Source organism: Cryptotermes secundus, unplaced genomic scaffold, assembly GCF_002891405.2.
Source record: "Cryptotermes secundus unplaced genomic scaffold, Csec_1.0 scaffold669, whole genome shotgun sequence".
NCBI lineage: Eukaryota > Metazoa > Arthropoda > Insecta > Blattodea > Kalotermitidae > Cryptotermes > Cryptotermes secundus.
Window position 1 is genome coordinate 391,347 of NW_019726235.1, and position 15,249 is coordinate 406,595.

Genomic DNA, 15,249 nt, shown 5'->3' on the forward strand with positions numbered 1-15,249 from the left:
TGCGTGGTGGTACCGGTATTCAGGGAGTGCTCTGTTCGAAACTTGGCTGGGACACCGACTGTCTTGAGGTTTTCGTGCTTTTCGTTAGTCTCTCCAGGTGAATGCCAGATCCTCAGCTCGTCGCCGTTCATCTAGGCTTTAAGTTCTTTCTTGAAACTCTGATAATTGCCAAATTCGTGAGAAATTCTGAGTCTAAAAGTCGTTACCGTGTTCACAAAGGCCCAACACGGATCCTATTCTGAACCAGATTCTCGCATTCTATTCTTGTAGGATCCGTTATAATATTGTCCTGCCGTATTAGACTAAATATTTCATGTGATCCTTTTATTTCAGGTTTCACACTTACGACTAAACTGCAGTGTGCATTTGTTATCTCCGTATGCATGCTGTATGTCCCGCCAATCCCAGCTTTCTGTATCACAATAACAAAATTAGTTAATAACCCTAGTTCAAAATGTGGAACTCCTCGTAATTGAGATTGTCTCTATGATACTGCTCTTCGCTGTGTTCACATTTGATTCGATACCATGTAACCTGTGCATATGAAAGAGCGTTGTAAAATAATGCCAGCACATTAAAGGAGACGTACGGTTGCGGGAGCCGAGGGAGGCCGCGCCGGCAGCACAAAGGACCGAGCCTGTCCCGTGCCTACTTGCTATACATAATGCATGGGGGGGGGTGGGGGGGCACATAATTACATGACACAGTAGCAATGACCTCAGCGGCACACCCCTTCCCTGCGGTCCCCCCTCCCCCCTCCTTAGTGATTCTGGAGAAATGTCGATACAACAGAAAAATCCTTCTCTGGTCAGTGACCAAACCGTGGAAGTGGGCAGGTGCAGAGTGGCTGCCGTGCTTCCATGTCAGCCCCGTGTCCCCAGCGTCTGTCTTCCTCACGTAACAACATTCCTTCTATTCTGGTCCATTGTGTCCTTATATATTATAGCAACTGGCTACGGGCTGGTCGACCGAGGGTTCGGAGTTGAGTCCCGCTAGGGTCAAGAATTTTCTCTTCTCCACGTCGTCCAGACCGGCTTTGGGTCCCACCCAGCCTCCTGTCCACTGGGTACCGGGGCGGCTCCCACACTTTCTCTAGACAGATGGCTCACAGATCGCAGTAAGGTTGTAAGCCTTACGCTTCGGCCGCCCTTTACCCCCAGGAAAATTCCTGGTACTCATTTCTGTTAGAGGCTAAGTCGACCCTAGGGCCATAGTGCGGCTGGAAGGATTAGGTCAACTGAAAAAATCCAGTGACCTCATCGGTAATCGAACCCACGACCTTCCGGATTGTAGCATAGTGCTCCAACCAGCTACGACCGGTTCTTATTGTTAAGTGACAAAGTTGGCACAGTACACCTAATGTAATAAATTTTCGAAAATTCCACCGTCAACATCAATGCACTTTGTAACTCGTGTGAGGACATGACGTGTTGCTCGTCTGTACGCGTACAGTGTACAGTTGTCTAGTTGTTTGTTTCGCGGTCGTTGTCTAGCAACGGGTCTAATGCCACAATATAAAGAAGACTGTCTGTGATTGACTGGGCGTACTATTTGTGGGAGATGGCGTTGAACTTCGGCTTCGACGTATCGTCCGATAATATATATGACTGGAAAGAATACCGGACAGAGCAGGGGATGTTAATGGTACGAGAGCTTACGCTGAGTTCCTACCCGATGCCGTACATCGGCGATGCTCGGTAATCAGGATTTGGAAAGGGCATTCAAGGACTCGGCTATTGCGCATGTTGGGTCTGACGTCCACACTGAGATGACCGTCTTCTCAGATGCGACGCCTTACAGACTGATAAAATTGCACCAATGTTTCGAAGTAACAATGCCTCCATCTTCAGGATGTACTTGCTGCTTTCTTCCTGCCAATTCTTTGTTTTGTTTGCTATTTAAATCCGAAAATGGAGGCAGTGCGTCCGTAAGGAACGTTTGGAAACTTCTGTCAGACTGTACGACGTCACTGTCTCGAGACCGAATAGTCTGTTTTCAGATGGAAGCCGGGGCCTAGACCTCTCGCCGGCCGGTACATAGTGTTGAGTCTCGACCTGACAAGGATATCCGCTGAATATAGGCGACCTCTGCCGGGACTCGAACCCAGCCTTCCAGCACACTGGTGTCGACCGGATGAACCGAGCTGGAGAGGAAGCCTGGGAGCGACTCAGTTGCTGCAGACCGTGTCATGGAGCTGCTCTGGAACAATCAATTACCAATTATACAATTAGACGGCGACCCATGTCTGCGTAGTGCCAAGCAGGACAGACTCTCACTGCTCTAGTTTTGTCAGATATAATCTCATAGTGTCGCAGCGCTTCTAAGCACAACGCTATGAGGACGTGTGGAGGAGCGCAGGTATAGCCCCTGCATTCCTAGCCTCGGCGCTAGATGGATGTGAGAGATCAGCTTCACGGGGAAAGATCCCCAGGTACGCATTGTACAGGATCTTTGGGGGGGGGGGGGGCGGAGTCCGCTTGGACACTATGAAGAAGAGAAGCCTTGTCACTCTCAAGATTGCTCGGCCGCTCAGCCCATAGGCCACCCCTGTACCGACTGAGCTATCCCGGCTCTCTTCATGCGGAATGCTGTAGGTACTTCATGCCCGGCAGTAGTGGTCATTAAACCGAAAACTCGTGCGGGCGTCGTGCTTTTGCACTGTCACAAAGTTCGCATTTCTCGAAGACCTCTGGTGTCATGATGTTCATAACATGTTCCATTAGAATTCGCCCCCAGAAGTCGAGCAGACAATACATGATGACGGAATATTTGAGATTTTGGGTTCTCAAAGCGGTAAATAGAGCTTCCTAGCTTCTGGAATGTAACCCCATGTAGTCTGGTGGAAGTAAATGGACGTTTCGGAGGAACACGTTGCCTCAGTTGGGGGGGGGGGCTAGAAGAGCAAAGCAAGCAAAATCTGCAGCTTTCTGCCTGCAGTACGTTCTTCGAATTGTCAGTAAACTCAGCATCACATCCCAGCGGTACACGATTGTAGTACTGAGCGTGTAAAATGGGTCTGTTTGAATTGCAGCCAAAGGAAGAAGACTGTAGCTTATGAAAGGCGCTCGTTTGTTGCTGTTCGTTCAGCTTCAAGGCGGGTGATTCAAGGCAATGCTTTGCGATGTTAAACAGCCTCTGTTTGGAGCGGGCGGAAACCAACGGATCTCTCCTCGCGCCGGGTGTGACGCCGCGGAGCGGAGCTCGGGAGAGTTGAATGACCGCTCAGGGAACCGCCTCCCACGGCATATCTTCACCGTGTCATCGTGGTGCCGTGACGTCACGCCAGTACAGTTCACAGTGATGACCCTCACCATGTGTGAACGTGTACGGTTGTCGCTTGAATTCTGCTGACATCTGCTACTGCTTACTACGTGATGTATCCCTTAAATGATAACACGGGGTGCCGCTCTGAATATTCGTTTACTTAACGGTGCCAGGAATGTAGAACATCCCCTGTCATCTTTCGGGATTTAATACTGCCCTTATTATGCGCGCACAGAGTTTGCCTTAACTAGAAGGCTGGATGACAGCAGCCATGTTTCCATGCGTATCATCTGAGGTGTAAACATTTACTACTTCCCTGTAGCGCCCGATAGCTGTTCCGTCACTCGACGGCTAAGCGAATGTTTCTATTTGTTCAGTTGTAGCGGGGGAGATCCGTAGTACGCTTGCGCAGTCCTGTTCTGCAACGGTTCTCGTGCATGTATGCAGCTCTAGCATACTTTATGTAAAGACAGTGTCGTCAGTAGCTGTAGTGACCTGTTGGAGGTGAATATGAATTGAAAAGGATTTGCAATGACGCCATTATGGCTCTGTCCTGGAGGGAGATTGTCTCTGAAAGCCCCTACTGGCGCAACTGATGTTGGGGAAAGACTTCGTTGGGACTCTGTTTGCGAGGAGGTCTCCTAGCTAGTGGGTACCGGTGGTTCCTTCGTCCAGAATAAACCAGCCAGGGCATGAAAGCGTCTGTCGCCTTCGCCTGGTTCCGAAGTTATGAATGCGTGGAGCTATACCTCCACTCCCCTACACGTCTTCGTGGCGTATTACGTAACTAAGCACATTGAGAGACACTTCATATTCTTCTGCGGGCGCTACAGTCCGTAATGAATTTTCGACGTTTTTACAGTTGTCCTCCACTGGTCCTGATCCTGTGACTCCCGTCTCCAGTTTCTAACGCTCATTGTCTTCATACTTTCTTCAACTGAGTCCAGCCACCTGACAGCGGGTCTGCCTACTCGTCGAGTACTCTCTGATATATGTATAGGGTTCTGCTCCTACGTTCTATAAAGGTAAAAGTTAAGGTAAAGCTATCCCTGTAACAGGCCGTGGAAGCCCACAAGGTTGTGAGACGTCGAGGCTCCCACATTTTCTCTAGACAGTCGGCTCACAGATGGCGGTAAGGTTGTCAGCCTTACGCGCCGGCCTCCCTTAACCCCCAAGGAAGATTCCTGATACTCATTTCTGTAAGAGGCTCAGTTGACCCGAGGGCCATAGTACGGCTGGAAGGATTAGGTAAATTGAAAATATCCACCTCATCGGACTCGAACCCGCGACCTTCCGGATTGTAGAATAGTCCCTCAATCAACTACGCTACCACGTGCCACTGCATTCTAAAAAGGTACCCCAGCCCTCTCAGTCGCCCTGCTTTGATCCCTTTCGCTACATCTGGTTCATTATGCAATTCATAAAGTTCATGGTGAGGCCGCGCCATAGCTCAAGCGGTTAGTCGCTGACATCCCAAGTTAATGATTATACCTTGATCTCCGTATACGTACCATTTTCCTTAATTGGGACATAAGTTGTTCTTAATGTCCTTCTTTAATAGATTTAGAGTGTATTTTTCATCTGTCGCCTTTTAAAATCCCTGAATTCTTCAGTTAGATGGCCTTTTTGTTGCTTCCATGTATTTAGTTAAGAATTTATGTTGTATAACATTTCAACCATAATAACTGGTGGTGGTGATAGCCGATGAATGCCAATTATTGGACCGCACTCTGCCCATGTTGTGCCCGTCCTTTTCCCATCCGTGTCTTACCTTGGATGTGCGCATGTCCATCCCTGCGGGCAATTTCCCTTATTCTGCCTCAGATGAGGTTGATACTTTCCGATCCACTGGGGACTAATCATTCTGCCATTCAATCTAGGACAATGGCAGCGTTGTTAAATAACCAACAAATAATTGAGAAGAAGCAAGTGAGGCCCGATGCTGCACGCTCCCATAGCCCAAAGGTTATATCCCTTTCAGACCCAGAGCGTCGGGAAGAAGCCATATTGTTATCTTTGTTTTCTCTTCTTACTCCCCCCCCCCCCCCCCCCTTCCCTCTATCATCTCCATTTTTATGCCTTCACAATACANCTCTTTCCAATTACATTTCAATTTATGGGCTTCAGAATGCAGTGGCCCGCCGTGTTCTTGCGTTACTCGTACAGGGGCACATGCCATCAAGTAGCAAGTGGGTCTGTTGGACCGGTATCTGCAGCACCAATCGCTGAAGAAACTAAGGAAATTGCTTCAAGAAACGTCACGGAAACCGAAAGCTCTCCAAGATTCCGGGCGTGTCAGCTCACATGCAATTTTTTTTTTTAATTTGATGCCCTGTTCTCTCCAGTATCGGGCGAATTGGCATACGCCTCGGTTTTCAGATATCTCCTCAGAAATGGAAAATCCAGAGGATTCAAGTAACCGCGCCCTCGGAACGCCTGTTTTGCAGAAAGTGAAGGCAGAGGATGGCATTTTGTATTGGTTGTACCTTCTTAAGGAAGACCTTCAGGGTTCATATTCATATTAACCGTCCCGTGAAACATCGCACGTAACAATGAGGCATCTGTACGGCTCTTTGTAGGGGCCGTGCCGTATTTTTCCTTATGTGTAGTTAAACGCATAACGCAGTGACGTGTTTGGGGTGAAGCTACAGATGTTAATGGGAAGCGTACTTTATGCCATTCGGGTCCGTAACGTCTCTTGAGGCGGCTACTGGCACTGACAGCAGCGACAGCACTACTGCACTGCACTGTGGAGACGGCAGTCTCCCAGCGCGCAACGAGCACCATGAATATCTGCCACTCTGGAAGGGTGGAGCGTGCCGCCAGCAGTTGTGGTTCTCATGGTAGTACTAGAGTAAACACTCGCTAATCCGGGTTAATTTGGGGGAAGAGAGGCAATCGGGTTAGTGAAGCAAAAGGCAGCCCTAAAACCCAAAAGAGTCTTAAGAGCACAAGTAAATTGAAAATTTAATGATATAAATAGTGCTGATGAAAATAAATGAAAATATCACTGTAGAGCCTGGATTAAAATAAAACTATTTATCCATCGATAGAAGGCCCAGAAATTGTACTTGTACTTGAACGTAATAATGCAGGTTCGAAGAAACTGTAAGTTTTGTCTGAACAGACAAGTTGCTCACTGCCTTCCTAACTTCCTCCTGTCTTTTACAGTATGTACTCAACTGTGAACGGCATTTTTCACTTTTCTCTCCGGATTCACTGTAAGCGGAGTAGCGAGGGTTTACTGTAATTGGGGTTTTATTGCTAACAGTTAGTGCAGTACCACATGGGCGACCTGGCCATAAGTGGGAGAATAATATTGAAATACATTTCATAGAACGGTGTTGTGGGCATGTCTCAGGAAAGGAACTTATAGCAGTCTGTTGTCAGTACGGTAATGAACCTTCAGCTTTCATAAATTCAGTGAAATTTTTCGAGTGACTGTGCGACTGTTAGCTTCCCAAGTTGCTGAGGGGAGTTGGTGTGGTTACAATTAATGCAGCAGATAAAGCCGCATTAAATAACAGTGGAATTTGGTGATAGTGTGACCCCCAGGCAGTACTTTGGGCAGTTGTCAGGAACAAGTCAGTAGTCACCGGAAGAGCCTGGAAGCGAAACGTACGGCAGGAGCAGTGCATGGACCGGTTAGACACAAAATTGTGATCTGCTGCTTGTTCCGTGATCGTTTGATCTGTGCGCAGATCTGGAGCACGTAGGGACGAAATGTGCAGAGTCATGAAGGTCGAATGTACGATTAGTGTCGCATGCTTCTGATTTCTTCTTGACATTGCCATGCACGCAAGCAGCAACCTTGCGGCAATTTCCTTGCCACAGACGCGTCTTGGAGATGACTTGATTACAGCAGGAACTGAAGTGTGAACCCTGGATTTCAGTCTGCTATAAATGACTTATCCATCTGTTTCGATTGCTTAACGAGATGCTTAATCTTACTTATCCCCTAAGTCGATATAGCGACGGACTATATGCTTGACGGCCCGGGTTCCATTCCAGGCAATGTAAGATTTTTTCTCTCTTCTCCACAGCGTCCAGACCAAATCTGGGCCCCACCTATCCAGTGGGTACCGGGGATAAATCGGCTGGGACATACAACTGACCAATCACCTGCATCTAGTGCCGAGGCCAAGAAAAGCGGAGCTGTACTTTCGCTCCCCCATATGTCTTCATGGCATAATGCTTACCTAATTAAGCACAGGGACAACAGTGACTCATCTCTTGCCATGACTGATGGTGCCTGTCCGGAAAAAGCAAACAAATTCTGATTTGCCAGCCGATCTATACGTTCACCCAGCGCGTGATGTGTTCTGCCCATGTAGGCCTGATCGTCGTTTGTTTAACTACCCTGATAATAGTGTAGGTCAAATGGACGTGTTTTTTTTTTTTACGTTGTGCGTCGCGTACCCCTTCTTATTGCTGTCACCCCCTCCCCGCCCGTATAAAGCTGACATTGTTACGTAAGTAACCGTGCTAGAGAAACGGGAATTTAAATGCCCAGCATAAAGTAGTCTGGACGGATTAAAATCCTACTTTTTCCGTGACTGTGCTGGCTTTTGTTGACATTCCTTTTATTTTGATTACTTTCTTAAGATTTACATTGAAATAAAAACCAGTTGAATGTTGTATAGTTACTGTAGTCAGTTGCACGAATCTGTTAATATTGTAGCGTGTAATACCGTTGATATGCAACGATCGCGAGAAGGAACACGCGGCTGTAAAGAAGACTTATTGTGTACTGTAGTTACTGTGAGACTCTTGTAGAAGCCGTTGCCAGGAAACGTCTAGTGAAGACTGAGAAGACTTAAGAGTGTTCTGTGGTAATTTCTAGAGTGTGGAGATGAGCAATAACGCTGTAATTACTTGTAGTTCCGAGTGGTGAATAAATCCATTCACCAGTCCTGACCCCGTCTAGAGTCACACACAGATCGTGACAATATCCTGCCTGCTGTTCTCACAAATTAGTAGTCTATTGGGAAATCTTTAGTAGAAACATGTTAGTTGTCACAGAAGAGATCCACCGTGCTGACTGGCAACGCCGTTGAGATCACTTCTGAAACAATGACTCAATGCTTGCGTCGAGCACAATGGCTTGTAGCAGGGACAGCGTGCGGCCTTGAGGTTCTGCGTGTGGGACTTTAAAACTGGATGCCAGTGGATAACCCTGAGGTACACGTCATGACGTAAGGCGGGCGAGCATTCATTACGGAATTGGCGTTTCAGTGGCAGGTTCTGAGCCTCGCTGTTGCTTTCGTCTCCGGGTATGGACACTTGCGGAAGTTCTTTGATAAAATCGTTTAAAGGGGAACGAGTTGAAATTATCAATGTTATAGAAGTTGGCTGTTAAAATGGAAAATGATTCGATCACTGAAGAAGACGCAAATGCAGTACGATAATATGCATGTTGCACAATGATGAGATGTTTTATCACTGAACACCCGAACAAATGGATTAAAATTAGTGGGAAGCCCCCTGCAGTGTCAATTAAGATAACTATTAGGGTACCAACTCGCAATCTTTGAAGAAAGAAACGAGTGAAGTACAGTAAACCAACACTAATCCGGTTGTAGTTAATCCGGATGTCGGATAATCCGGATCGAAATATGAAAAATTCTGTTGACAGTTGAGTACATACTTTAAAAGACACGTGGGATTTAGGAGCAAGAGGACTTTCAGACTGTGTTGAGGCGGCTGGAGAGACTGAAACTACGCAAAAAATATCCAAGACTGGCTTGAACTGGATGAAGGAGACCCTGGATTTCAGCTTCTTGTCTTTTTATAGTTTTTAGATAAAGGCTCTATAGTGATATTTTGTTATTTATTTTCATCAACACTACCTATCTTATTAAATGTTACATTTATTTGTTTTCTGAGCTTTTTGTCTTCTGGGGCTACATTTTGCTTCATTAATCCGGATTAGCGACGGTCTACTGTACACCCATGTCCGTGTTGTGCAAGCAATGTAGAAACATTCTGTCAGCGGACTACAGACGTCAGCGTAGCGTGTGCCTTATGGCTTGGACAGCTTGCGCCGACTGTGCTGATATTTCGCACACAGACACAAGCTCCTCTCGGTTAGAAACAGGTAATCTTCCAAAATACTTGTCAAAACTAATAATGCGACTTTTCCAGGCACTGTGACAAAACCCGTCGTAATACTTAAAGCGGTTTTATTTACGTCTTGTCATTGCATGCTGCGGTATCTGCCAATTGATGGTCACACGAAGTGAAAACAAGATCAGAAGGAAGCAAGAACACAAAACAAGCCGCCTGCGCCCAGGCCACAGCCTCTGACAGACGAGTGCAGTAAACCCTCGCCAATCAGTAGAAATTGCGGGGAAGGGAGCGGTCGTCCTGATTAAGTGATAATCCAGATTAGTGAAGCAAAAGATGGCCATATAAGACAAAAGAAAAACTTGAACTACAAATAAACGGAAAAATTAATGATATAAGTAGTGCTGATGGAAATAAGTGAAAAATGTCACTGTAGAGCCTTATTTAAAAACCATAAAAGACTACATTTGTTCATCGATAGCAGACTCGGAAGTTGTGTTTGTTTTTGAGCGTAATAAGGCAGGTTTGAAGAGACTGTCAAGTTTTGCCTGAGCAGACAAGTGACTCATCTGCCTCACTAAATGCCATGTGTATTTTAAAGTATGTGAACAGCATTTTTAATTTTTCTGTCCGGATTATCCGACATCTGGATTAACTGTAACCGGATTAGCGAGGGTTTATTATACCAGGAATCTTCCTGCGAGTAAAGGGCGCATGCCGGCGCGTAAGGCTGACAACCTTACCGCCATCTGTGAGGCGATATCTAGAAAAAATGTAGGAGCCTCGGCATTTCACAACCCAATGAGCCTCCACGGCCTGATAAAGGGATAGCTTTACTTTTTCAGGCGTCGCCATGCCCATTATCACGAGGTCTGTTCCCCCCCCCCCCCTCGGCCCGCAAACCCCCCCGGCCGTCGGCCCGCCGCCCAACACGTCTCTCTTNCTACAGCCCCAGTGGGCCTAGGCCTACCTCCATGAACTTCTCCGTTTACTTCGGTTTTTCTAGATCTTACACATTCGGTAGGACTCCTTGGACGGGTGATCAGCTCGTCGCAACGCCTCTACCTGTACACAAACACAGAAAAACGCACACACAAACATCCATGCCCTGAGTGGGATTCGAACCCACGATCCCGGCTTCCGAGCTAGCGAAGACAGTGCATGCCTTAGACCGCTCGACTACCGTGACCGGCCGAGGTCTGTTTTAGTGATAGTAATTATCGCAGAGAAGACGCTGGAAGGCATGCTTGAGGGACAGGATCGCCAACTGTGTGACTGAACGTGCACCGCAGTGACAGAGGAAGGGATTTTCTCGTGATTTCGAGATGGCGCATGTTGAGTGGGCGGGTAGATGACAGTTAATATCGGTGACCGTTTTTGTGTTACTAACCGGCAGCTATACAGTTTATCGCGAATAATGTCGTATCATTAATATGGCTCTATCATGTAGATCAAACCAAAGAAGAATTACCATTGAAAAGATCCTGACAAGATAAAGAAGAAACGATTGTATTTGTGTAGAAGATACCGACTAAGCCACCGATGTATTGACCTGAACTGATACGGAATGTACGAGTACAAAAGTAAAGGCAGATGCAGTGGTTCACAAATCTGCATGGAACATGTGATCGCATTTAGGAGTATCCATGTTGTCGCAGCTGAGCTTATGAAGATCTCTGTCTTCTGGGATATAACGCTGTGTAGTCCGTTGAAAGTAAATCGACGTTTCGGACGATCACGTAGTCTCCATCTTCAGGAAAAGAGTAAGCTTAGCTAGAAACCAGCATGAAGCAGGCAGCAAGCAGATCTGAGCTTGCTTCAACGGACTACGCGGCTTATTGTCCCAGAAGATGGAACTCTTTTATGGGTGTCCAGTTTTTTTGCAAGCAATTGCATTTGCAATTACACTTCATCATTCATTAATCATTGTGGAATTGGTCGTTACGTAGTTTGGTATAATGTAGTGTCGTTAAATAAATTACGAATAAAAATAAATAAATAATCAACTGCTTCCGTTTTACACATCTCCTTGAGAAGTCGGCGCTTACTGAACTGGTCAGAAAGTTGCTTGTCCGTGTGTGTTGCGAGGGACGACAGCGCGTTCTCTGAGGCGGCGTGTCTCACCCGTGGCACACGCCCGTCTGGGGAGGAAGGGGTTTTAAGTCCCCTAAATAAGAGCTTCTATTCATGAATAACGGAATATCAAAGTGTACATAATATAAAAGTACACTTCTCGGGAAATACAAAAGGTCTGACACGTTTTGATCTTTAATAATTCGGAAAATAACGTAGATAGAAATAAACTGGTTACATTGTTGGATTGAGAAACTCAAAAAGTTTTGTGTCTATTGTTATTGAAGTTGTACATATGCTCCATTTGTTGCACGTAAAATATCAAGACGATATTGGATTTCTTGCCAGGTTCAGGCAAGCATACCGACATCCACAGTGGCTGTTGCGTCTCCTACTCTGGTAAGAGTACGAGCATGGATTTTGCAACAGATATGTTACGAAGAATAGAGGATGATGAAAGATTTCTTACAACCGTATTGTTCTCTGATGAAGCTTGCTTCCATATTTCTGGAACAGTCAATCACCATAACGTACGCATTTGGGGGCCACTGTGGATGTCGGTATGCTTGCCCGAACCTGGCAAGAAATCCAATATCGTCTTGATATTTCACGTGCAACAAATGGAGCACATGTACAACTTTATTAACAATAGACACAAAACTTATGTTATATTTTAGCGTCCTGTTGCACTGATTTAAGTCCATGATTTATTTAATCCGTCTTGCAGTGCATACACTCATTTTTCTCCTTCTCTCCCTCGCACTACATGTTTCGGCATAATAATGCCATCTTCAGGTGCTTACTTATCCACGTCAAACCAGTTCATTGCATGCCATGTTCACACATTAAAATAACTAAAATATGTATCTATCATATACATTGTCAATATTTAATTGTCAATTAATATTTTTAACGTTTGACAATGTATATGATAGATACATATTTTAGTTATTTTAATGTGTGAACATGGCATGCAATGAACTGGTTTGACGTGGATAAGTAAGCACCTGAAGATGGCATTATTATGCCGAAACATGTAGTGCGAGGGAGAGAAGGAGAAAAATGAGTGTATGCACTGCAAGACGGATTAAATAAATCATGGACACAAAACTTTTTGAGTTTCTCAATGCAACAATGTAACCAGTTTATTTCTAGCTTCGTTATTTTCCGAATTATTAAAGATCAAAATGTGTCAGACCTTTTGTAGACACTCTGTATATTTTGTTTTGTCAACATGACAGGTAGGACGCAAGATACAGACGATTGAGAATCACTGCTTCAAGGTCCACTTCACTCTTGTTTTCCCATCGACATCTGGCTCTCCTGCGTTAGGGTTTTCTGCTTTTATATTGTAGCGTATGGACCCGTTGCTAAGCCGCAACTCTGTGAACAGTGGCCGTTACTGGGTAGCGCCTGCAACTTACAAGCACGTAACACTAGAAGAACTGTGTGTTCTGTGTGGTCCGTGCCGACATGTTATAACTAGAAGTTCTAGAGCGTAGTCAGTTGAGAGTGAGTTCCATACGGGTGTCTGTGGAGAAAGGGCTTGAACCGGAGGCAGAGGAATAGCCATTGTTGGAGCCGTTACGAGGAAACGTCCGGTAACATACTTTGTGCTCTAGTGAACTGTAAAATGTGGAAATAGCGATAGTGTTATGTTATTTGTAATTACGACCTGTAAACCGTCCATAAATCTATTCACCAATTCAAACCCCGTCTGTGGTCACCCGTATACGTGACTCTGACTTCATGAGACCATGCAGTCTGGTAGATGATACTAGCGTTTCAGAGGAACATTCTCCCTCACTAACGGCTGAGATGGTGTGTTCCTCCGGAACGTTGGTACTCACCCACGCACGTGTTTACACGGTATCGTTGCACAGACCGAAGTTTGAAACTTCGTCACCATGAAAATCTCGATCTGCCTCGCTCGTCATTGACTTAGCAACACAGTGGAGAGAGGGTTGTGAATGTCTTATTCTGGACTCACGTCTGTGAACAGAGATTAAGTGGATGCACTTGAAACTCTGGTCCGCCTTTAGGTAGTTGCCGGTGTTGAGCTAACACGCCGTCACTGTCTGTGCAGGAATGTCGTGGGGAGAGCACCAGTCCCCCAGTCCCAGCAGCGACGCCTGCTCCTGGAGGAGCTCGACGCCCTCTCCCCCGCTCAGCGAAGGGGGCTCCACATCTACCTTCTGGTCGCAGGTAACCACTGATGAAGGCATCGTCATCGATGACTACGATGAGCTACCGCGCAAGAAGAAGGTGAGTACCAGGTCGCGTTCAAATTCCCGCATGCCGGTATGGCTGTGTACCGGGTCGCGTTCACATTCCTGCATGCCGGTATGGCTGAGTACCAGGTCGCGTTCACATTCCTGCATGCCGGTATGGCTGAGTACCAGGTCGCGTTCACATTCCTGCATGCCGGTATGGCTGAGTACCAGGTCGCGTTCACATTCCTACATGCCGGTGCTTTGTGCTTTGTGATGCGCTGGCAGGAATCATTGTGGTCGTGCTCCTTGCCCGAACATCGCTGTTGTATTCGGCAAGGCAGCAGTGCTTATGTTAAAGGAATTTCTTCCAGACGGGATTATTTCGGAGGGAGTGTGACAATGCAGGTCTCTGGATCTAATATTCCTTGATTTGAAAAGCTTTGCTTGAAGAACGCATGTACCAAAACGACCCAAGCAATTGAAAGTAAATACAGCAGACCCTCGCTAATCTGGATTAATTGGCGGAGGTCATCCGGATTAAGCTATAATCTGGATTTGTGAAATAAAATATAGGATTAAAAGACATCAAAACTTTGAAAACAAATAAATGGAAAATTTAATAATGAAGGCAGTGCTGATAATAAATAAAAAAATATCACTGCAGCAGTTTTCCTCTGTCACAAACTGAAATCCAGGGTCTCCTTTATCCAGCTCAAACCAGTCTTGGATATTTTCTTGCATGATTTCAGTCTCTCCAGCTACCCTCAACACAGTCTGAAAGTCCTCTTGCTCCTAAATATCTTGTGTCTTTTAAAGCGAGTACTCATATGTGAACAGAATTTTTCATTTTTCGATCTGGATCAGCGAGGGTTTACTGTACCGAAACTTCTGTCTCCAGCGGATACTTTGTACGTGTCCCCTGAAACGCAATGAGAGGAATGTGTTGAGAACAGTGGAGGACACTTCCAGCTGGATTTTTGGCCCACGTTTCTGTTTTACTTTCGGTGAAAATGAATTACGAGATTTGGATCACTAATATCTAAATTGTTTCGTCAGTAGTGTACCATATCGAACTATCGACATGAATTTTTGCTCTTCCGAAACTTTTCCTGCAGATATAGGATTCCACGTCGCTTCCCATCGCATTGTCAGCCTCTGATGACTGATTGTCAGTTCTAAGGGTCGCGATGACAAATCGGAGCATTTACTTGCTTTCATTGTTTGGAGCATTCCTTCGCAATGTTAACCTGCTTATCATTCATTCACTTTGTGATAGATAAACTGTTTCAACATATCCGCGTGTACGTGTTAGCAGAACATGATAATATGTGCCGGTGTGTGTCCATGGCCCTCACAGGACCTCTCATGGCTTGGGCTGGGAGCGGTAGCAAGCCCACAGTGACAGCGGTCAGTCGCCTCCCGTGTGCTGGAAAAGTAGAGACGCCGAGGGCAATTTCTTGGTCGAAGTACGCACTGGACATGCATGCGTTGGCACCCTCGAGACGTCCCCTTTAATGTAACGTATTTAATGTAAGATTGAAAGTAATAAGCAATGATGTCGGAAACTTTAAATCGTATTAAAAGTAGGCCAGATGAGAAATTTCTGTCCTTTCCTTCGCTCTGTCAGTTTTAC

At 45.9% G+C, this 15,249-nt stretch overlaps 1 protein-coding gene across 3 annotated transcripts in view; it reads left to right on the plus strand.

Annotated features, from left to right (window-relative positions):
* The window catches only part of LOC111864072 (zinc finger protein 704), a 201,267-nt gene that overhangs the window by 110,146 nt on the left and 75,872 nt on the right, over positions 1-15,249 (plus strand). For all 3 annotated transcript variants that reach the window (XM_033751314.1, XM_033751313.1, XM_033751315.1), the window contains one exon: positions 13,490-13,668. In XM_033751314.1, the coding sequence (XP_033607205.1) occupies positions 13,490-13,668 (179 nt within the window). The remainder of the gene's footprint in view (positions 1-13,489; positions 13,669-15,249) is intronic.